Below are 24,240 nucleotides of genomic sequence, written 5' to 3'. Positions count from 1 at the left end.
AGGATTTGGGACTGAAGCACCAATAAATGCAGAACTGATTTAAGTCATATTATTGTTCACATTGAAGGAAGTCGGAAGTTACAAGTTAATATTGGGGGAAATGGGAAGTGGTAGTTGAATGAGGACAGAGCGAAGTCTGGACCACTCGGGTTAAAGGATGATATCTTCAGGATCCCACCACCCTCCTTCCCCACACCCCCTACCTCCTGAGCCTTAAAACGACTGGACGTCAGCGGATCGATCGGCGCAGGCGTGAACCAGGAGCTCTGGATCCTGCTTCAGTGTAAGAAATGGGGATGAATAATTTTTTATTCGCTCAGTGCATCCTGTATTTTCTGGCGTTTCTCTTTGGCTTCATCGCCGTGGTGCCGCTGTCTGAGAACAGCAGTGATTTCCAGGGGAAATGCCTGCTCTTCACCTGCGGGATGTGGCAGAATGAGAACATCACTGTGGAGAAGCAGCGCTTCATGGTCGAGGAATGGGGCCCGGAATCCGCCTGTCAGTTCACCACCTTCATCGGACTTTTCAGCCTTCTCCTGTCGGCAATCCAGGCTTGGAGGCTGCTCTTCTATCTTTGCAAAGGACATGATGAGTAAGTCGCGCTATGGGCGGGGGATTTCCACGGAACATCATAGTTACTGAAACCCAAATCCTATGAACCCCAATTCCACCCTCTTTCCCATCAAACCCAGAACCTATGTGCCCCAATTCCACCCTCTTCCCAGTGAAACTCATATCCACTGTACACATTTCCATCCTATTCCCATTTAAACCCATTTCCTCTGTATCCTAACTCCACCATATTCCCAAGTCCACCATATTCCCACTGTATGCCAATTCCACCCTATTCCTATTGAACCTCATATTCACTGAATCACAAACCCACTTAACTTTAAACTTAGTACATACCCATCCAATCTTCATAGAGCCCTAAATCCAATTTATCCATCAAACTTGGTACCCATTCCATCTCTTGCTGACTGAACCCTAAGCCCTTACAAAATGGCATTGAGGATGATGAGGTCATAGTCGGTCATAGTCAGAGATGTACAGCACGGAAACAGATCCTTCTTTCCAACCATCCTGACCCAATCTAGTCCCATCTGCCAGCACCCGGCCCATATCTCTCCAAACCCTTCCATTCATATATCCATCCGGATGCCTTTAAAATATTGCAATTGTACTAGCCTCCATGACTTCCTCTGGTAGCTCATTCCATACGCATACCACCCTCTGCATGTTTAATGGTGGAGTAGTTTCAAATGGCTGAATGGCCTACTTCTGCTCCGATTTCTTCTGGCCTTACCCAGTGAAAGTACACACTGAATCCCATATCCAATGAACCCTTAATAACTGAGCCCTTCATCTACCTAACTGGATAGCCAGAGCACCTATAACCTTTACCATCAAACTAGTTCCCTATTGTGCCCCTAACATAATTAACTCTTGCCACTGAACCACATTCCCTCTGAACCCTGTAGCCACCCAGACCCTTGCCCATTGAATCCCTTATGTACTGAATTTTCTTTTCCCAAATATTTTTATGCACTGAGCTCCATGTGCACAAAATTCCATAGCTGCTGGGTTCCAAAATCCCTGAACACAATACCCACTGTAATCATTTTTACATCTTGATGAATTACTTCAGGTATTTCTTACCCACTGTACCCATTACATAAAGAACCTTTCCCACTGATCCCCTTGCCACTGTACCTGATTCATTGAATCCTTACCCAAACAGCTTACCCACTGAAATCATTCCCACAGTAGCACATTCCATCTGAATTCCTTAGCCACTGAAACCTTTCCCACTGTCTCCAATTCTCATAGACTCCCATTCCCACAATACCCTTTCCCCACTGGATCTTTATCTACCGTCTCTTACTCACTAAACTCTTTGCACTGCACTCCTTATTCAATATCTCAGGTATCTACTGCTATGTTGAAATGTTCAAGAAACCATGAGACCATGAAGCGTAGGAGCAGAATTAGATAATTTGGCCTATTGAGTCTGCTCCACTTTTCAACCGCGGCTCATATGTTTCTCAGCCCCGTTCTCCTTCCCTCTCCTTGTAATCCTTGATCCCCTTACTATCAAGAACCTATCTATCTCTGTCTTACATACACTCAGTGATTTGGCCTGAACAGCTTTCTATGGGAATGAGTTCCACAGATTCATCACCCTCTGATTGAAGAAATTCCTCCTCATCTCAGTTCTAAAGAGTCACCCCCTTCACTCTGAGGCTGTGCTGTTGGGCTTTAGTATGTCATACTAGTGGAAACATCTTTTCCACATCCACTCTATCCAAACCTCTCAGTATGCTCTAAGTTTCAATCAGATACCCCGTCATCCTTCTAAATTTTATTGAGTACAGACGCAGAGACCTGAATGACTCCTCATATCACAAGCCATTCATCCCAACGATCAATTTTGGAAACCTCCTCTGGACCTCCTCCAACGCCAGCACTTCCTTCTTTTGGTATGGACCCAAAAATACTCACAATCTTCAAAATGTGGTCAGACAATAGCATTAGGCAGCCTCAGCAGTACATCTCTGCTCTTGTTTTCCAACTCTCTTGAAATAAATGCTAACATTTCATTTTCTTCCTAACTGCCAATTGAACCTGTATGTTAATCTGACTCCTAATTCCCTTTGTATTTCAGATTTTCAAAGCCTTCCCCTGTTTAGAAAGTTTTCTGTCTCTATTCTTACTACCAAAGAGCATAACCTCACACTTTCCCACTTTATATTCCATCTGCCACTTCTTTCCCCTCTCTCCTAGCCAGTTTCAATCCTTCTGCAGGAAATGCACAGCAGGTCAGGCAGCATCTGATTAGATTATTAGATTAGATTAGATTACATTACAGTGTGGAAACAGGCCCTTCGGCCCAACAAGTCCACACCGACCCGCCGAAGCGCAACCCACCCATACCACCCATATCCCTACATTTACCCCTTACCTAACACTACGGGCAATTTAGCATTGCCAATTCACCTGATCTTTGGACTGTGGGAGGAAACCGGAGCACCCGGAGGAAACCCACGCAGACACAGGGAGAACATGCAAACTCCACACAGTCCTGAGGCGGGAATTGAACCCGGATATCCGGCGCTGTGAGGCAGCAGTGCTAACCACTGTGCCACCGTGCTGCCCCAATTCTCATTCCTGATGAAGGGCTCCTGCCCAAAACGTCGATTTTCCTGCTTCTCAGATGCTGCCTGACCTGCTGTGCCTTTCCATCACCACTCTAATCTTGACTCTAATCTCCAGCATCTGCGGTCCTCACTTTTGCCTAAATCCTTCTGCAGCCTCTCTACTTCCTGTCCCTCCACCTAACTTTGTATTGTCTGCAAACTTAGCAACAATGCCCTCAATTTTTGTTTATTCCTTCATGGGATGTGGCTGTCATTAGCCAGGCCATCATTTATTGCCCATCCTGAATTGCCCATAGGGCAGTTAAGAGTCAGTGACATTGTTGGTCTGGAATTACATGTAGATCAGACTAGGTAAGGGCAGCAGCTTCCTTCTTTAAAGGAGGTGAGTGGACCAGATGGGTTCTTCCTGACAGTCGACAATGGATTCATAATCAACATTAGATTCCTAGTTCTGGACATTTGTTGAATTCAAATTTCATCATCTGCCATGGCATGGTCTCCAGAACATGACTTGGGTTTCTGGGTTAATAGTCTCATGATAATGCTATCACCTTTCATGTTACTTTGTCCAGATCATTAACGTATAACCTGAATAGTTGTAGTTTGCGGAATTCCACTAGTCACTGGCTGCAATCCTGAAAAAAGATTCCTTTATCCAACTCTCTGCCTTTTGCCAATCTTCTATCCATGCCAGTATCTTGCCACGATGACGTCTTATCATATTTAGCAGCCTCTTGTGTGGCGCTTTGTCAAAGGCCTTCGAAAAATAGTCGCATTTGGATATTTTGCATCTATCAAAGAGGACATTAACTCCTACATCCCAGAGTCCACACCCCTATAGCACTCATTCAGTCCTACACTAGGAGTGCCAGTCTTGATTTCTGTGATGAACCATAGTCTGGATTGGAACCCACAACCTTCTGATTGAGAGGCCAGCATGCTATGGCTAGCCTTGGTCCTTGGACTTCCCATCATTTACAGGTTAATGCTAGACAACAACATATTTGTAATCTTCTAAATATGATAGTAAATTGCAATATAATCTAACTTCCAGTGCAACTGCATTTAAAAATCATTATCCCACTGAATAAATATTTGTGTTTTATTTTAGAATGGAGCTAATCAACATGAGTTGTCTTACTGTCACTTTAAATAGAGCTATCATCAGTGCAGCATTCTAAGGTTCCCATTTTAACAGAATGTTTATGAGACATGTCACTGCCTTTGCTGTCTTCCTGATGTGCTTCCTTTTCAATCCCTCTGTCCACCCCACGTATTGGTTGCAGCACTTTCTTTGCAACGTTCCTGAATCTGCTGGTCAGCACATTTGTGGTCTTCCTTATCTTCGTGGCAAGTACTCTGGTTACTGTTGGCTTCAATATGTGGTGTGAAGCGATCACTGAAAATGGAAGGATGCCTAACAGGTATGTGATTTTAGGAAATTCTCTTCTCCTAAGCTCTGTGCTTTCTCGAGTCAACCAGCAAGTAAAAGTAAGTAGAAAAAAATAGATGAGTTCATTATGAAATTTATTATCACTATTTACTATTAACAATTAATTCATTAATGTTCTTGCCAAATGAAAATAAAACAAATAAAAGCATTTCCAAAACAGGCTTTCTAACATGTAACAGTGCATGACCTTGGTTGAACTTCCTAATTGTTTTGTCTACAGTTGTGAAGAATTGCAAGATATTGATCTGGAACTCCATTTGGATAACTCATCCTTCTACGACCAGTTTGCAATTATCCAGGTAAGCCTTTGGAAAGTTTAATTTATGGACTGCAGCATCAGAGTCGAGAGTGTGGTGCTGGAAAAGCACAGCAGGTCAGGCAGCATCTGAGGAGCAGGAGAATCGACATTTCAGGCATAAGCCCTTTATCAGGAATGAGGCTTGTGGGTTGGGGCTGAGAGATAAATGGGAGACGGGTGTGGTTGGGTGGAGATAGCTGGGAAAGCGATAGGTGGATGAAGGTGAGGGAGAAGGTGATAGGTCAGAGGGGGAATGATGGACAGGTCCAGAGGGTGGTGCCAAGGTTGGAAGCTTGGGACTGGGATAATGTTGGCGGAGGGGAAATGAGAAAGCTGTTGAAATCCACATTTATCTCATGTGATTGCAAGGTCTCAAGGCAGAATATGAGGCATTCCTCCTCCAGGCAGCGGGTGGTATGGTTTGGTGGTGGAGGAGGCCCAGAACCTGCATGTCCTTGACGGAGTTGGGGGGAGTTGAAGTGTTGAGCCACAGGGTGGTGGGGTTGGTGGGTGCGGGTGTCCCAAAGACATTCTCTGAAACAATCCGAAAGAAAGCGTCCTGTCTCCCCGATGTAGAGGAGACCACACTGGGTGCTGAGTCTAGATTAGAGTGGTGCTGGAAAAGCACAGCAGGTCAGGCAGCATCCAAGGAGCGTGAAAATCGACGTTTCAGGCAAAAGCCCTTCATCAGGATGCAGTAGATAACATTGGTAGAGGTGCAGGTGAATTTCTGACGGATGTGGAAGGATCCCTTGGGGCATTGGACGGAGGTGAGGGGAGTAGTGTGGGCACAGGTTTTGCACTTCCTGTGGTGGCAGGGAAAAGTGCCAGGAGTGGGGGGGTGGGCTGGTGGGGTGCGTGGACCTGTTGAGAGATTTGCAGAGGGAATGGTCTTTTCGGAACGCTAATAGGGGTGGGGAGAGAAATATGTCTCTGGTGTTGGGATTGGTTTGGAGGTGGCAGAAGTGGTGAAGGATGATGTATGTGGAGGTTGGTGGGGTGGAAGGTGAGAACAAGGGGAGTACTGTCCTTGTTGCATTAGGAGGGTTGGGGTTCAAGGCCGGTGGTGCGTGAAGTGGAGGAGATGCGCTGGAGGGCATCGTCAACCACGTGGGAAGGGAAGTTGCAATCGTGGAAGAAGGAGGCCATCTGGGACTTTCTGAAGTGGAATTGGTCATCCTGGGAACAGATGTGATGAAGGCGGAGGACAGAACCCGCCTACAACACATCACCTTTCACCCCACCAACCTCCGCATACAACACATCATCCTCCGCCACTTCCACTACCTCCAAACGGACCCTACCACCACAGATGAATTTCCCTCCCCACCCCTATCAGCGTTCCAAAAAGATATTCCCTCTGTGATTCCCTTGTCAGGTCGACACCCCCCCACCAGCCGACACCCATTCGGGCACCTTTCCCTGCCATTGCAGGAAGTGCAAAACCTGTGCCCACACCACTCCCCTCACCTCTGTCCAGGGCCCCAAGGGATCTTTCCACATCTGTCAGAAAGTCACCTGCACCTCTACCAATGTTATCTACTGCATCATTTGCACCCGGTGTGGTCTCCTCTACATCGGGGAGACAGTACACTTTTTTTAGTTTCAGAGAACATCTCTGAGACACCTGCACCCACCAGCTCCACCGCCCCGTGGCTGAACACTTCAACTCCCCCTCCCACTCCACCAAGGCCATGCAGGTCCTGGGCCTCCTCCACTGCCAAACTATTACCACTCGACGCCTAGAGGAGGAACGCCTCATATCCCGCCTTGGGACCCTGACACCACACGGGATAAATGTGAATTTCAACAGCTTCTTCATTTCCCATTCCCCAACATTATCCCAGTCCCAAGCCTCCAACTCGGCACTGCCCTCCGGGCCCATCCATCATTGCCCCCTCTGCCCTATCACCTTCTCCCTCACCTTCATCCACCTATTGATTTCCCACCTACCTCCCCCCAGCCCCACACCCCTCCCATTTATCTCTCAGTCCTGACCCACAAGCCTCATTCCTGATGAAGGCCTTATGCCCGAAACGTCGATTCTACTTCACCTCGGATGCTGCCTGACCGGCTGTGCTTTTCCAGCACCACACTCTCGACTCTGATCTCCAGCATCTGCAGTCATCACTTTCTCTAGACTGCAGCATCAATCTAAAACAGTACTAATGGATAAATTGGAAAATTTGAACCATTAGTTTAAACTTTAAACTAAGTAATCAGATGGGTCAATGGGCCAATGAGTGACAGATGGAGTTTAATTTAGATAAATGTGAGCTGTTGCATTTTGGAAAGGCAAATCAGGGCAGACTTATAAACTTAATGGTAAGGTCCTGGGGAGTGTTACTGAACAAAGAAACCTTGGAGTGCAGGTTCATAGCTCCTTGAAAGTTGAGTCACAGATATATAAGATAGTGAAGAAGGCGTTTAGTATGCTTGCCTTTATTGGTCAGAACATTGAGTATAGGAGTTGGGAGGTCATGTTGTGGCTGTGCAGTACACTGGTAAGGCCATGTTTGGAATACTGTGTGCAACTCATGTCTCCCTGCTATAGGAAAGATGTTGTGAAACTTGAAAGGGTTCAGAAAAGATTGGAGTTGGAGGGTTTGAGCTACAGAGAGAGACTGTATAGATTGGGGCTATTTTACCTGGAGTGACAGAGGCTATGGGGTGACCTTAAAGAGGTCTATAAAGAGGGGCATAGAATAGACAAGGTCTTTTCCTCGGAGTGGGAGAGACCAAAACACGAGAGCACAGATTTAAAGTGAGAGGGGCAAAATGTAAAAGGGACCTAAAGAGGCAACATTTTCATGCAGACGGTGGTGCATGTATGGTATGAGCTGCCAGAGGAAGTGATGGAGGCTGATACAATTCCAACATTTAAATGACAGCTGGATGGGGATGTGAATAGGAAGGGTTTAGAGGGATATGGACCAAATGCTGGCAAATGGGACAAGATTTATTTAGAATATCTGGTCAGCATGGATAAGTTGGACCAAAGTGTCTGTTTCCATGTTATACATCTCTGTGACTCTAAATGTTTCAAAAAAGATTAAGTCGTAGGATTATAATTCCAGATACAGTAATTTTAAAATCCTCAAATTAATATCCCTGCAGTCACCACCCTTTAACACCTGCAGTTGAAATGCATTCCCTTGTATCTACCTTACTTCATTTTATAAGAGGCTATGAATATTGACAACTTGCTCTGTAGACAGATGGTGCACATCATTTCTAGGATAATATGGAGATACAGGAACATATTCCATTAAAGCTCATCTCTGTGCACCCGTCATGAACTGAGAGCTAACAGACTGAACCTGGTACACATGGCTGATGAGCAGATGTAATCAGTTTAGTTTAGTAACCCGATCTAGATAGCATCTTGTTTTTAAATTCATTCATGGGATATGGTAATTGGCCAGCATTTATTACCCACCAATAGTTGCCTTTGAGAAGGTTGTGGTATGCTGGCTTCTTGAACCACCACAGTCGACATGCTACGCTCATGTTAGAGAGGCAGTTTCAGAGTTTCAACTTGGAGTATTAATCAGTGATCTGGGGATAAAATCAGATTATACCAGAAGCACAGAATGGGCTCTTCATAAAATAGTCACCAAGTTTTAACTGTGGCAGATTTTATTTTCAATTGACTTGGAAAATGTTGCCAAGATTTTTAATTTAACACAAAGTTAAAATTGGCAGTGAGACGAGGAAACAAATCTTCAGACAAAGTTTGAACTACGGTTCTGTGAACTTCAGTGGAAAGATCAGGCAGGATGACCAGTTAGTCTTTGATTTATGACAAAATGGTTATGAATGGTGTGGAGGATACAAGTTAACATTCCACCTGACATATGTTGAAACCTTGCATTTAAAATTCTTTAGCAAAATCAGAAATTGCTGCCTGACAGTATCTGTGGAGAAAAGCAGAATTAATGTTTTGAGTCCAGTGGCTCTTCTTCAGAACTGACAGTTTTATTTTTGTTTCCGTGTAAAGCCACTCAGAATTGATTCAAGTGATAGTCAGATCTAATAGCGGAGGAGGCTTGATGTGCCTACTCCTGCTTCTGTCTACTATATTACCTGCCAACCTCTGTTTTACTGGATTGTTTTTCAAGTTAGTATTGAATCCAGTACCTAATCAACATTCCTAATTGGAAAGCAAACCTGTTGCATAAAGCTTTTTGAACTTGCAATGGAGATGACAGCTTTCCAGTCGCAGTGTGATTCACACTGTCATCAGGAGAACAGAGGAGTTGAGGGTTGTCAGTCAAATTATGTGGATGGTATATGATAGAAATATAAAAACAGATTTATCGGCAGACGGTAGGTAGTATTTCCTTGAGGGGTACTTCAGTTTGATTGCGTGGTTTAACTGAGGCAAGTTGCTAATTTGTGATTCGATATTAAGACTTATTTGCCTTGTCATTCCTTACAAAGGGTTCACAGCTGTTTACCCATGTCCGTGCTGGTTTTCAAAACCTGCCAAACCCTCATCAATCTCTATAAATTTTACCTCATTCCATCCCACATCCCTTAGGGTTATCTGTCTTCCTCCAATTCTGGCCAGTTGCACTTTCGATTTTCAGCATAGTGACCATGCCTTCAGCTGCCTAGACCCTAACTTCTGACATTTTCCGTGAATTGGCTCAGTATTGATTTTTGTTTAATAGTGCTTCAGTGAAGCACCTTTGAAGGTTTTATGACATTAAAGGCATTAATTCCTTTTGGCTCAGGAAGTTTTCCTGGGTGGCAAGTCTCTCTGTCCTACTGTCATAGCCAAAAATGGCAGGAATGCTCAGAAATGGCAAGTTCTATCTCTGCACATGGCACTTCCTATATTCCCATTTAAATGGCCAGCTGGCTCCAATCCTGTGTGATTTTGATGAGATATGTGTTTGAATCCTGATGTCTGTAGGTTGGACCAGGTAAAAGGGGATCTGAACCTTGTGGACCTGTTTGGTTAGCCCAGAGGTGCATGGTATCCTTTTGGCACCAATCCCGGGATACATTTGGGAAAAGTAAGATACCCTTTAGAGAGGTAATATGCTCATTCAGATAGGTAGAACAGTTCTCTGGCTGAGATAAGGCACTGGCTTCTAATCCGGACTGTAGCCCCAGATCAAAAATAATAAGTTTGGGCAACCATTTTAAAAGGATACATTTTGTGGGGCTGAGAATAGTCCCATCTCTATTCACCACACACAAGAATTAAAATCCAAACTGCCATATTATGCTAGTTACAAGCTTTTGAATTATTTGACCTAATAGGATTAATCTACGAATAGCAAAGACAGATGAAAAGTTGACCTGAAGTCCACTTCATGTTGGTATCATGATAAGTTTGGAGATGCCTTCAGCATATGCTTTATAAACTCGTGTACAAGAAGGCCAATGAGTGGCTGTTACAATACTTTGTTTGTAGAATATCAGTTGGAATATATTTGCACTTAGTAAAGTCTGTCATGTTTTGGGAAATGGTGACTTCAGTTACAGACAGCGAGGAGAAGTCCTGAGAATAAATTGTGGCTTCTTTGGTGACTGCCTGTGGTGTACTATCAATCCTTGTCCTTCACAACCTTATTGCAGTCGACCATATCATCCACCTCCTACCATGCTCTTACCATGCAATTCTAGCTGGAGTATTTCAAGCAATTTTTTTTTTTGCAACCTCTGTTCTTTTTACATATAGAGTTTTCCCAAGGATCTATCCTGAACTCTTGCCTGTTATGTATCTACATTCTGCTTTTGGGCAATATCTCCTGGAAACATAGGATCAGGTTCCACGTATAGGTTTCTCTACCTCTTTAGCACTTCTGTATTGCCATACTGTTATTTGTTACTTAGTCCAACTAAATATTTAGTAAACTAAAACAGATGGCTTTAGCCCCTGCATATAATACGCACCCTTCCCATAGATTCATGTTAATTCTTGATCTAAAGAAGTGGTTATCATTGACCATGTTAGCATTTTTCATCTAACCCTCTTTGCCCTTGAACTGGTGTTGGTGAGCCTCCTTCTTGAACTATGACAGATTATGGGATCTAGTTACAGCTACAGCCACATTAGGGAGAGCATTCCAGGGTTTTGACTTGGTGATAATAAATGAATGTGATTGCATTTCCTACTTCGAATGGTATGTAACCTGGAAGAGAAGCTGTAGGTGGCAGTGTTCCAATGCTCCTACCACCATTAGTCATGATCAGCTGACTCTTATGCTTTATTGGCTAAGTCCAAGTTGCTTTGAAATTATTTGGAAATTTTTTGCTGCCATTTCTGGTGATTTTATTTTGCATCGTACCAAACTCAATGTATTAGCTACCTACCCCACCAGTCTGATTCCAGCTCCACTTGACCACGTATTATTCCTACAACAGCTCACCATTCAGCAGATATCTTCCCAAACATAGGTACCCCTTGCACTCGTGCCACTTTTGAAAGGCTGCTATGCCCTCAAACACATATTATCAATCCAGACTTATCCCTCATTGGCAGTCTCATGGCACTACAGCCATAAGCCAAGTTGCGCATGGCACATAGCTGGAAAAGCTGGCACACTCTCACACATACAACTTCATTCGCACAATCTAGTCACTGCTTAACCATTCAGCCATACTTTACCTGTCTATCACTACATCCCATCTGAACATCCTCTAAGTCAGTGCTAATCCGACCCCATTTCTCACTGTCGGCCCACAGCTCATCATTGTCAAAAGGTATGGTGCTGGAATAGCATAGCTGGTCAGGTAACATCTGAGGAGCAGGAGAGTCGACGTTTTGAGGCAAATGCTCTTCATCTTTTACATTGCTGGTGAAGAGCTTATGCTCGAATCGTCAACTCTAGGATGCTGCCTTAACAGCTGTCCTTTTCCAGCACCACATCTGTTGATTCTGATTTCCAGTATCTGCAGTTCACATTTTCTCACAGTTCATCATTGTCCAGTACAGGGACATCACATAGATGGACAAAATGAAACATAAGCCTTTGTTTACAGAAAACAAAAGCAAATACAAACTGCCTTTCCCCACAATGCAAGCCAGATTTCAGCATCATGACCAATTACTATTTTACAGTCCACAATAGATTGTTGCACTCATCTATGACAAGTGAGGTTCTGTCTGTAGTGCCTGATATAGCTGACCTGTCATGAGCAATGACAATCCTTCCTTCCCTCCCTTACCCCTCCCCCCCCACCCCTTGTCCTTCTCCTTGAAAGATTACTCCGATTCCCTCAATTTCTTAGCATCTAATACATTGACTCATTCCCTGCTCCAGATATTCAAAGCACAGCACACAGGGATGATGTGGCATATTCTGTCAGGACTATACTGGAGGGCCAGCCCTCCCAGGCAGGTCCAAGCAGCAGATCCATATCTTCAGGGACCAACATGCCATCAGTGGCAGGGCCTGGACACTTAGTGGAAATGACTTAATGGGAAGCTAAGAAGTGACAGTTTTTTAAAATCTCAGATCAGTCATCCTTGGTATACCTAGCAAATGAGGACTGAGCACGCCACACTGGACAGTGAGACATGCTACACCCCCGTAATGTGGGACATGACTTCTTCATCCATCCACATTCATAGAGATGTACAGCATGGAAACAGACCCTTCAGTCCAACCCGTCCATGCCGACCAGATATTCCAACCCAATCTAGTCCCACCTGCCAGCACCTGGCCCACATCCCTCCAAACCCTTCCTATTCATATACCCACCCAAATGCCTTTTAAATGTTGCAATTATACCAGCCTACACCACTTCCTCTGGCAGCCCATTCCATGCATGCATCATCCTCTGCGTGAAAAAGGTTGCTCTTTAGGTCTCTTTTATATCTTTCCCCTTTCACCCTAAGCCTATGCCCTCAAGTTCTGGACTCCCCCACCCCAAGCTCAATTTGTGTAACAACTTGATGAAGGTGCTGTGCTGGCTGAGTGTCATTGAGAAGGGATTGCCTGCAGTGGTTCAACATCTTTCCTACCCCAGACTCAGATCAAATGTTCAACTACTTACTACACTTAATACAGACCATAGTACACACACGTGACAAATTATATTGTGTGACTCACACAGGACACTTGGAAGTTACAAGAATAATGGTTCCCCTTCAGTCAATATTGGCCTTTTGTAATGTCATTACTGCTAACTTCAACATTATTGAGGTACCCAAGTTCAATTTGCAAGCAGCAGTGGCATGTTGTAAATTGCCTTTGACCAGCATCTAACCCCTCAATTTCTTCAAACTGCATGCATAGCAAATGGGCATTGAAATGATTGCAAATTAAGTGTGGTTGAGCTTCGCAAGTGGCTACTTCCTGTATTTGTAGCATCCAGCAAATGAATCCAATGCTTTTGTCCATCGAACTGTAGTTTACTGTGTCTATGCTGGTCCTTGTCCTTGCCATTTTCTAATGCTTCAAGAGAATGGAAAGTGAGGGCAGGGAACACAGCTCGCAGTGGACACCATCAGCTCTAAGCCTTGCAAGGCCACCAGGTTCACCCCCTCTTTACATCTCACTTCTTCACCAATCTATCCCCTCTCCTTCCCATGTGAAGACTAACCACACCTACACCATCCTGCCTGTTCCCCAAACCCTGGCAGTGCACCTAAATAATGCCCACCCTGCCCCTTTATGCCCCATTGTGAAAAACATAGAAGATGTCACGAGATTCTCATAACATTGACTTCTTCTGCCACAAACCTTGGCACAGCTCCTGTTACTGAGACTCCCATAAGACCCAGGTTCAAATCTCACTATAGCAGCTGGCGGAATTTAAGTTCCATGAGTAAAATCTGGAATTTAAAGCTTGTCTAAGTAATGGTGATAATGAAACTATCGTCATCCTTTCCTGGCCTGGTCTACGTGTGACTCTAGATCCACAACAATGTGATTGAACCTTAATCACGAAAAACTCAGCAAGTCATTGAGGATAATTAAGATTGAACACCTAATAATGCCATGTTGCCTTGCCAGCAATGCCCACATCCTATGTATAAACAAAAGAAATTAGATTTCAAGTCAATGATAACTCCTAAAACGGTTGGAATTTGATTATATTAATGCCATTGAAGATCAAGGAAAGATGGTTAGAGTCTGTCTTGTTGGACATGATCTTGTGTTGTACAAATGTTACTTTTCAGCTCAAATCTGGATGTCTCTAGGTTGTGCTGCATTTAGAAGTGAGAAATATTAATGAATATTGAGCAAACATCCCCACTGCTGATAACATTATTGAGGGATGGTCATTGATAATACAGCTGGAGGTGTTTTGGCCAAGGACACTATCCTAAGGGATTAAAAATAGTAAAATAAATTATTCAAAAATAGGGAGGCAGATTATTATTTGAACAGCTGAAAATTGAGAGAGGGGAGTGGTCAATGAGACCTGGGTGTCCTCATCCATCAGTCACTGAAAGTAAGTGTGCAGGTGCAACAGAGAGTAAAGAAGGCAAACTTATGTTGGTCTTCACAGTGAGAGGACTCGAGTACAGGAACAAGGATGACTTTCATAAAAACCTATAACATGCTAACAGGACTAGACAGGTTAGATATAGAAAGAATGGTATTCCTGAACTGGAATAGCCTTGTCCAGGCTGCAGCCTGTTGTGATACATAAGTGTTTTGTATTATAGCCATAATATTGTTAACACCCATAGCTTTTGCTGCACTAGTGCCAGTTAACCATGCATCCCTCTCCCCAGCCGTTGTTTCACTTTAAGTCATACCATTCTCAAGCTTCACATCTAATTTGAGTCGAAAGGTCAGCTTCCAACTCCATAACCTTTATTTGAATCCATCTTAGTATTCCACTTCACTTCTGCATTTATCCTAACCCACACAAATTCACAATTGTGTACCACTTTGGTTCACAAACCAACACAGTTGGTTCTGCTATAATGCGTTAGTTCCATTCTCGTGCAACCCCGTGTAATAAGAAAATAATGTAATAGCAGCACCACTTAAACTAATGGGGCCAGAATTGTATTATAAACAGACTTTAAAAGTTCGCACTGTAGAAACAGTGTCCCCAATTTGTCAATTATAGCAAATTCACATTTAACGAAACACACGTTAGAGCAGAACAAACTGCATTTGCTTTTGGTTTGCAATGCCCAAAGGTTAAGATTCTTATTTTGTCAAAAACTTCAGTACTTTGTTCGGGAAAGTATTAGGGGCAGCGTGGAGGCTCAATGGTTAGCACTGCTGCCTCACAGCAGGTTTGATTTCAGCCTCGTGTGACTGTCTGTGTGGAGTTTGCACATTCTCCCCATGTCTGCATGGGTTGCTCTGGTTTCCTCCGACAGTCCAAAGATGTGCAGGACAGGTAGATTTGCCTGCTAAATTACCCATAGTTTGCAGGGTTGATGGATTAGCCATGGGAAATACAGGGACAGGATAGGTGGGGAGGTGGGATGTTCTTTGGATGGGCAGTGTGGACTTGATGGACCAAATGGCCTGCTTCCACACTGTAGGCATTCTGTGAAGTGACTTTTTTTTTAGAAATGTGGACATTGCTGGCTAAGTCAGCGTTTATTGTCCATTCCTAATTGTGCAGAGGGCAGTTAAGTGTCAGCCACGTTGCTGTGGGTCTGGAGTCAAATGTAGGTCAGACCGGGTAAGGCTGATTTTCCTTTTCTAAAGTACATTAGTGAACCAGATGGGTCCTTACAGCAATTGACTGTGGTTACATGGTTGCCATTAAACCAGATTTTTATTGAATTCAAATTTTACCATCTGCCACAGTGGGGTTCTTTATCAAAAATATTAAATTAACATACTGTGATCGTCAATGTGGTCCACAAAACACCAAACTTTATTTGTAAAGAAGGCCATCTAAAAAGTAGGTTGGCAACTGAGGGTAAAGTCCTCTTGTCATTAGTTGGCTTGCTTTTCCATGGAAGAACTCATGACAATGACAACCATTTCCTATTTAAATATAATAAATTGCAGTTTATACAGATGGTCAGTCACTTTTTAATTAAGGAAAAACCTGCTCATTTTAAAGTCACGGTCTTTCTGTTGATGAAAATTAAATTGATTTAGAATTTAAAAGCAGACTAAAGATTATCAAATCAGTGACGTATTAGACAGCTGGATGGACAGAAGGACTTGGGCTAGAAAGTAGTGTACCAGCCATTGCCTGTTTCTTAACTAATGGCTAATTCATAGTGAGCAACTATTTAACTCAATAGCCAGGTGGCTGATAATAATATGAGCTATTGCTACTAAACTACCATCATTTAGATTTTATGTTCAAAGTGGGTAATGCAGTAAAACCAGACAGATGCTTAGGTTCAACTTTCCTTTTACAAGGAAAGACATTACAGATGATCTGAGTCAAGGTCATATGTTGCCTACCTCTTCATAAGTCTCAAACGCTTATATCGAGTTCAAGCATTGCTTTATATACATTCTTCCATTCTTACCAGTGAGGGGAAATAAGTAATGAAGGAGGAGCGATTATAACATATGTCAATTGCAAACTGTCCGGACAATTTGTTTTTGTAGAAGCCTTAATATCAGAGGCAGGTCCTGAACCCACACTTGCTGACAGTGGAACCTATGTGAAGATTTTATTGTAGGAACCTTACATTTAGTTACCTGAAAGCCCATTGCAAAAGACAGTAGAAACATAGAATCCCTACATGGAAAAGGCCTTTTGGCCCATCGAATCTGCCTCGACCACTAAGAGAATCCCAGAACCCCATCCGTTCCCTGTAACCCCACATTTACCATGGCCAATCCACCTAGACTGCATATCGCTGGGCATTACAGGGCAATTTTACCATGACCAATCCACTTAATTTGCACATCTTTGGACCAAATAGGCAAGCTTCTGATGCTGCTGGCCCAATTGAAATGGAGGTCCCCTCAAATTGGTATGCAACATTAAAAACTTAAGAGACTAGGACAGGAGACTTTATGGTTAGGAGAAAAAAAAACCTCTGTGGGGATCATTGGGACTGGAGCATTGTACGTCCAGTCCCACTGTCCAATGCCCACAACCTTAGCTAAATGATAGGTGGACATGTAAAGTGGCCTGGAAGAGGCTCTTCATGCAAATTGGCTGCACACCTCCATGGGAAACTTTCTGATTGGCTGGATTGCAATGGGGAACCATTCCAACGTGTGTCCCTGTTCCATAAGCTTCCGTGCCTCTACTCCCACCTCTCAGGGACAGGAACATTCAAGTCAAATATCTTGAGAACTCAACCATTCACAAAAAAAACATACAGTTTTGTGAGTATCTTGATATTATTGAATCCAGTTATGGAATATATTGAAATCTGTTAGTGTGAGCCCACAACCACATTTTTAAAAACTGTATGGTTTGGAAATTTCTCAAATAGCTTAGCCAGGGATTTTCCCTCAGAAGTGCAGCAAATTTCCTGCTTTCTGTGCTGCCCCTGAGGTGAAATAACACTGCAGGAACAGCTTCAAAGGATTTCTTATCAGACTAAATCATTAAAGTTAAATTTATGTCGGCTGGGTTTAATTTTGACTTTGTGATTGTATCAAATAGGTCAGATCAGATCATCTAATAAATACTGCATTCAGTTTTCAGCTATTGCGTTGTTTTATGCCAACGCCCAAAGTCAGAATTAGACATTTCTGAACAAAGTTTCTTGACAAAAATAACAACTCCTAAGAGGTGCAGTCAGACCCATCTGATTTACAAATCAACAATTGAGGCATTGTCCATTGCGTTAGCAGTCAGATTATTTATATGATGTCAGAAATGTATATTTATAAAAAAATGCATTTATACATGAATTAAAAAAGATTTTGATAATCTGCAAAAATGTTTCTATTGTGTGAATACAATCTGTTTACTCAAAATGATGCAAAAACAGAAATTGCTGACAGACCTCAACAGATCTGGCAGACCTGTGGAGAGAAAGCAGAGTTAATGTTTTGAGTTCTGCTTTCCCTCCACCGATGTTACCAGACCTGCTGAGTTGCTCCAGTGCTTTCTGTTTTTATTTCAGATTTCCAGCATCCAAAGATCTTTAGTTTTCTCAAAATGACTTTTTGAATTAAGTTAGGATAGTACCAGTCAAATTCTCCCTTGCTGTCACATTAACCAGATCCTTTCTGAATTGCAGAATTTAAGTTACTGTTAAATAGACTTTGTGCAGGTTACGTTCAAAAGTGAAAAGGACGGCATGTATAAGTTAGTCATTTTTCTCTTTGTCTAATATTTGGGAATTTCATCTGCAGTTTGGCTTATGGGCTGGATGGGCTGCTTGGATGGCAATTACCATTCTGGCGTTCCTGAAAGTGTATGACAACTATAGACAGAAGGAGCTCCTCGATAGCCTGGTCCATGAGAAGGAGTTGCTTCTAGCAAGATCATCCAGGAGACTATTAGAGCAAGTTGAGAAAAATGCATTGATTTAAGTCCAATTATAGTGCATATTGTAGAAAGATGACTCTGCCTGGTATAAATCAATGCTGCATGTTCTATGTCAAGGGGAAAAAATACTGTAAAACAGGATACTCTCCGTCGTAATAATTACTTACATAAATAACAACTACGTCTTACTGTAGATATTGTTCTTTCAGTGCCTAATAAACCTTAGTCCATAAAATGTAATGATTTTATAAGATGTTACTGCACAAAAGGTGATGACTGCTGTAGAGCTAAGTTAAAATTAAAACTTCTCCTGCTCATTCTTGAACTTCAAAATGTAAAGTTGTTGCTAAGAACAAAACTATCCTGTTTTACAGTAGCAAGCTAAATAGCATACAAGAAATTTCATGTGATAAAGATAAACTTGGTAATGCATAAAAATAATGGAGGAAAAGAATTTCCAGCCAGTTATATCTCACATGGTTCAGCATATTCCCACTTCTATGAAATATTGTACTGAAAGCAAATGAATGAATTGATAAATTATGCCCACTTTGATCGCAGTTGGTAATGAATTTCATATTCAACATGTCAATATTGTTTGGAGTTAAACTCTGTGAAACTTGAATATTCTTTCTCATGACAATGCATTGCTTTCGTACTTGAAAATCTCATCTGCAATGTTTAGAAAATGATAATGACGGTTCCTTAGAAGCAGCTGCTATCTTGCACCACTGAATGTTTTACCTTAAATCAATTGCCTCTCTTCTGCTAATAAAATGAACAACAGCAATTGGAAGCTTAGTGGTATAAAGCGACAGACTTTATTGTACCATATGTTGCTCATAAAAAAAAGGATCCTTGTTATTAATGTCAATTCTTTAACCTTGATTACAGTGTCCTATGCTGAAAACCTGTGTAAAATTAAATTCATTCATATGCTTGTTTACATCTGTGCTATAGTTTCTTCCCCTTATGGGAACAAATGCACACTTTGATTTCTGCTGCTACTTAATAACTGTTTTTAACTGTCAGTCAGAATATAGCTGGCTACAGTGTCTTTATGCTTCCCCTGTGCCTACAAAATATAGGAAAAAAGACACATCTGCCATATGGGAACCACAAGGGTAAACTTGCAAACTCTGACATGATTGCTTGATTATTCGATGTGCTATGCCACCATACAATTTTATTAGTACTTTTTCTGTTTGTTATCAGCTCACCCTTAAAAACAAACATCTAAAAGGCCTTGGTTGCACTTTTCATGACTAAAATGTAAATTCCAACAATACCTTCCATTCATATAGTGGCTTTAATATAGTAAAATGTCCCACGGCAGTTCACAAAATTTGAGACTGAGACACTGAATGTGACATGCAGGCATGTGACTAAACATTTGGTCAAAGATAGATTTTTAAGGAGTATCTTCTTGGTGGAAAGAGAGATTATGGAATACAGTACCACAATTAGAGATCAAAGCAGAGGTGAAGGGGTTAAGTGTTCTGATTGTTCTTCCAGTCATCTACCATAATTGTTGCTGTCTATGTTTGCTGGTGCCTGACTTTGTTCTATTTCTGCAGTGGAGGTCTCAACACTTCGAAGTTATTCTCCTGCCATTTGTACAGCTGTAGCCATGCTCATGCTTATTTCTTTGTTCCTACATAAATACTGCTATTGCAGCTCACCTTAACTGGAACAGTTGTTCTTTGTATACAGAAATCATGCACAGCCGCAAGCTCTCTATATTTTTCTAACTCCAACTTTCATCTGTAAATAAATGTCTGAAAGTTGTCCATCTGTGTCTTGACCCTCGCACTTACTGGTCACTGCACTATCTAGTTGTCATTGCTACCCCAGCATATTCCCAAGTGAATCAGATTGGCAGTTGTGCCTTTAGTGCCTGTACCCTAAGTTCTAGGTATTCCTTTCACAACTTCTACAATCTTCAATTCCCTATCTATCTTTTAGATCCTCCTTCAACTCATCACTTTAACTAAATTGTCAGTCACTGTTTCTAAGATCTACTGTGATGATGTTTGATTACAATTGTGTAAAGTGGGGCATTTTTCTGAATTAAAGGTGATACATGAATGCAATTCTTTTTTTTAAATTTAAATGCAGAGTTCAATAATTGGCATTTACATTGTGCATTTAATATAGTTTTAATAAATTGCAAAACCGCATCAAACAAAATTAGACATCTATCCACGTAAGGTTACATTTGTTTAATTGCACAGATCTCAGAAATGCACTACACCTTCAAAGATAGCTAGATGATATCACTGTGTGCAATACTGTAGTATGAGATCTCCATCTTACACTTACCTGTCAGCCAGTCTGTTAGTACTCAGCAAACATCCAGCCAGCTCCTCAGCTGTGTGAGTAATATAGAACAGGATCTGATATGGATCTGAGCAATGTGTGGCAGAATGTGACAAGGCCCATTTTGACATAGAGAGCAACCCACACCATTTTTTCAGCTCTGTCCAAGCAGCATGACAAGATTCTTGTGGCGACACAGCAGTGAGATGCCAATTGACACTGATTATTGCTTGTAAAATGCTTTGTCAACAGCCCAACTCACCTCATTAACATTCAGTCTGCCATCTCACCAAATGCTATTCACATGTCGGTGTCAGGAAAACCTGGCAACAAAACCACAGTGTTTTCCAGGGGAATTCCATTTGCCACTTGCTCCAAGTAACGTTTATGTTGCCTATGATCAAACTGCAGCTCTGGACATGGTCAACAGATCAATCTCCATGGACAATGGCATTTGGCATCTGCCAATCTCTCAAGATACCCGACTCCTCTTGATGTACTGGTAGTGTGCTCTGGAAAGGCAGGCTGCAAAGGCAACTAACATTGAAAGACTGCTGCAGGGACGTTTTACGTACAGGCATCCAGCTTGCAGACTGGATCAGGCAGCATTTTGCAGTTGCTTGCTTGCTATTTTAGGACTTGTACATTTAGCACTGACCGGCTTGCTCACAGTGTCCCTGCCTTTACCTTGCCGTATCAATTAGTGCAGTCACAAAATCACTTAGCTTGCCTTGCTGCTAAGGAGCCCTCAGTCCACGAGGTGTAAATTATGTAGAACAGCACAGTGCTACATCAATCGCACACTTGCTGCAGTGCTACCAGCTGATGTGGCAAATGTGTTGCGTGTGCAGAATGTAAGCAGCTAGACATCCAACTCTAAGAGGAATGTTGTCAATGAAGTCTATGGACGTACTTGTCAGTCAGGAGGTCCTAGCACAGTAAGTCAAGGGCATTGGCCATCGTCAGGCATCCAGTGAGGTCTTTGTAGGTCAGGATCCAAGGAGCGGGGTATGGTCATCCTTTAAATCCAAGCGACAGTCTTGTGTAAGAGTTAATGCTGTCGAGAAGATGTACAGGCAACAGTCAGAGGTTTGTGTGTGTTTTGCGCAGGGCTGTCCACTTATATTAGTCGATGATGTGGACCGTGGTCAGTCTGTTGGGTTCATCCACAGAAAGTAGGGTGAGGAGGGATGCAAGTGCATGGGACTGAGCCTCATTAAGTTCCTGTCCAGCCACTGGGACCTTCATGTTTGGGGGAGTGTGGAGTACAATTGTGAAGGATGGAGGGAGCAGCAGGATTTGCAATAAGTGGGATATGGTAAAACATGACTGGGAAAAGCATAATGTCAGGGGGATGGGGCAATCCATGGCAGGAGCAGCCTGGCTTCAAGGGCAAGAATCAGAATGACCTTACCAGGCATAGTCACCTCATATACCAGGGCATGGATGGAAAGGTAGGCTGGTATATAGACAAGTTGGGGGGGAACATGAGCTGTGAAGCCTGTAGGGTTAATGGAAGGGGCTACTAAGAAGGGAATGTGGACATTTGGAGGCTAACTAATATGTTCAGGCTGAGGCTGGAAGACACGGACTCACTGACACCTTCCATCATGCTGGAAATCAAAAGTGCACAGTGTGGAAGAAAATGGCAGCGAGCACACTCTGACTGGGTGGGATAAGTGACTCAACCAGTGAAGGACTGGCCTGCAGCAAATGCTGACCATTGAGTTTTTAATAGGGTAGAACATTGGTCACAAGCCCAGGCAATGTACAGCATGCATACATAGGAGACAGGTGCAATAGCAGAGATTGAATGTGAGCTGGCAGAGCCAAGTGTGCGGTACTAACTTTAGCAGAACAGAGAAGACCATTGATCTTCCGGTGGTACTGCTGGCCATTCTTCTGCCAGGTCTGGTTGTGTGGTGTCCTCTGAGATAAAGACTCTTTTCCTCAGTACCATCTCATCCAGGGGTGGCAGTATGGTTAGCAGAGACCCGGATTTGATTCCAGTCTTGGTGACTGACTGTGTTGAGTTTTCACGTTCACCCTGTGTCTGTTGGGTTTCCTCCAGGTGCTCTGGTTTCCTCCCACAGCAGGTCAGGTGGATTGGCCATATTAAAAAAAATGCCCCATAGTATCCAGGGGTGTGCAGGTTAGCTGAGTTATACATGGTTTAAAAAGCCCATGCAGGGTTACAGGGGTGGGGTATCTCTGGGTAGGATACTGTTCAGTGGGGTGGTGCAGACTCGATGGCCTCTTTGTGCATTTTAGGAATTCTGTGATTCTTCCAAGACCTCCAGGCCACTGCCTGAGAATTGTGGTACCATCTTCTCCTTCTCTGCCATATTCTGTCTGCAGCCTTGGAATGCTCGTGCTTCTCTGGGTATAAAGCAACCTTTTAAAGATGGTGTGCATCCAAGGAACACTGGTCTTTCAGCAATATCGGCCAAGTGGTGAGTTGTTGTGAGAAAGGTACATGGTAATATGGGGCTAAAATCAGACGTGACAGAGGCCATGGGTATGGTGGTAATTAATGAGATGAATTTGGTGAGATAAAGTGAGAAATCTCGGAGTGAGAGGTCTTTGGGTGAGAAATCACTCAAAAAACTCAATGCAATTCAGATTTAGTCAAAAAAAACATGAGATTCAGCCTATAGTAGTAATGTAAGTAATCATGACATCTAGAGTGCACAAGTACATCTGATATGTTATATTAGTGTATGTAGTTAGTTGTTGACAATAAACATTCAGATATCTGACTGAATATGAACATGACTCTTTGTGATATACATCACATAGGCTAACAAATAGAAAACTGTAGTCATATAAATAGTAAGTCAAGTCTAAAAGACAATGGCAGCAAACAGACATTAAAAGCTAGTGACAGTAAATCTTTACTGAAGGCTCAAAGAACATAACGCAGAGGCAGTTGTGAGAAGTTCTTTTCCTAATAATTACTCATTAAATGCCTGAGTTCAGAGCTAAAGTTCATATCTAGCAGTCAAGACTGAATGCTACAAGTTTATTAAAGCTACAAACATTTGTGAGTATTCTATCTCTTAAAAGGCCACAGCTGATCTGGTTTAGCAATTGGTAATTTTAAAGATGCCGAGAGAAACCTCCAATATGCAAATACATTCCTAAAGCAAAATACAGTTACAATCACAATTCGATGTCAAAATGGCGTTTCCGCTGTTCAGACATTAGTGAATGTCACCCTCTTGCTTCTCAAAAACAGTATTAAAATAAAAGCACATGACATCACTACTATCTTTTTTTTAGGCATCAACATTATCTGCAGGCACAAGCTGACTATTTTTCTAATCAACAAAAACTGAAGCAAGGAAGCAGAAGTGAAACTCCACCATTTTGCAACATAGAATTTGACTTAGATATTTTTAAAGCGTAAAGCAGTGTATAAGGATGGAATGCAATCATCTGATCATGGACTGGCACTCCAGTGAATCTATATAACTCTACTGAAAAAAAAACTTTAATGACTCGTTGCCAGGGTTGGAGGATTTGAGCTATAGGGAGAGGCTGAACAGGCTGGGGCTGTTTTCCCTGGAGCATCGGAGGCTGAGGGGTGACCTTATAGAGGTTTACAAAATGATGAGGGGCATGGATAGGATAAATAGACAAAGTCTTTT

The 24,240-nt window shown here is 42.5% G+C and overlaps 1 protein-coding gene across 1 annotated transcript; it reads left to right on the top strand.

Moving 5' to 3' along the window:
• Positions 1-19,217, top strand: LOC122553560 (transmembrane protein 179-like). Its single transcript, XM_043697553.1, has 4 exons — positions 1-592; positions 4,445-4,582; positions 4,832-4,910; positions 18,136-19,217. Exons 1-4 carry the CDS (start codon positions 291-293, stop codon positions 18,313-18,315), a joined length of 699 nt encoding a protein of 232 aa, XP_043553488.1. The 5' UTR covers positions 1-290; the 3' UTR covers positions 18,316-19,217.
• Positions 19,218-24,240: the final 5,023 nt, after the last annotated feature.

Source organism: Chiloscyllium plagiosum, chromosome 10 (genome assembly GCF_004010195.1).
Source record: "Chiloscyllium plagiosum isolate BGI_BamShark_2017 chromosome 10, ASM401019v2, whole genome shotgun sequence".
In the NCBI taxonomy this organism is placed as follows: Eukaryota; Metazoa; Chordata; class Chondrichthyes; order Orectolobiformes; family Hemiscylliidae; genus Chiloscyllium; species Chiloscyllium plagiosum.
This window is presented reverse-complemented; position numbering and strand designations above follow the sequence as displayed.

Bases quoted from the DNA above. Each gene is read 5' to 3' on its own strand.
- LOC122553560 (XM_043697553.1), top strand. From the start codon at position 291: ATGGGGATGAATAATTTTTTATTCGCTCAGTGCATCCTGTATTTTCTG. The intron at 4,583-4,831 runs GTATGTGATTTT...TTTTGTCTACAG, and splicing joins AATGGAAGGATGCCTAACAG to TTGTGAAGAATTGCAAGATA. The intron at 4,911-18,135 runs GTAAGCCTTTGG...TTTCATCTGCAG, and splicing joins ACCAGTTTGCAATTATCCAG to TTTGGCTTATGGGCTGGATG.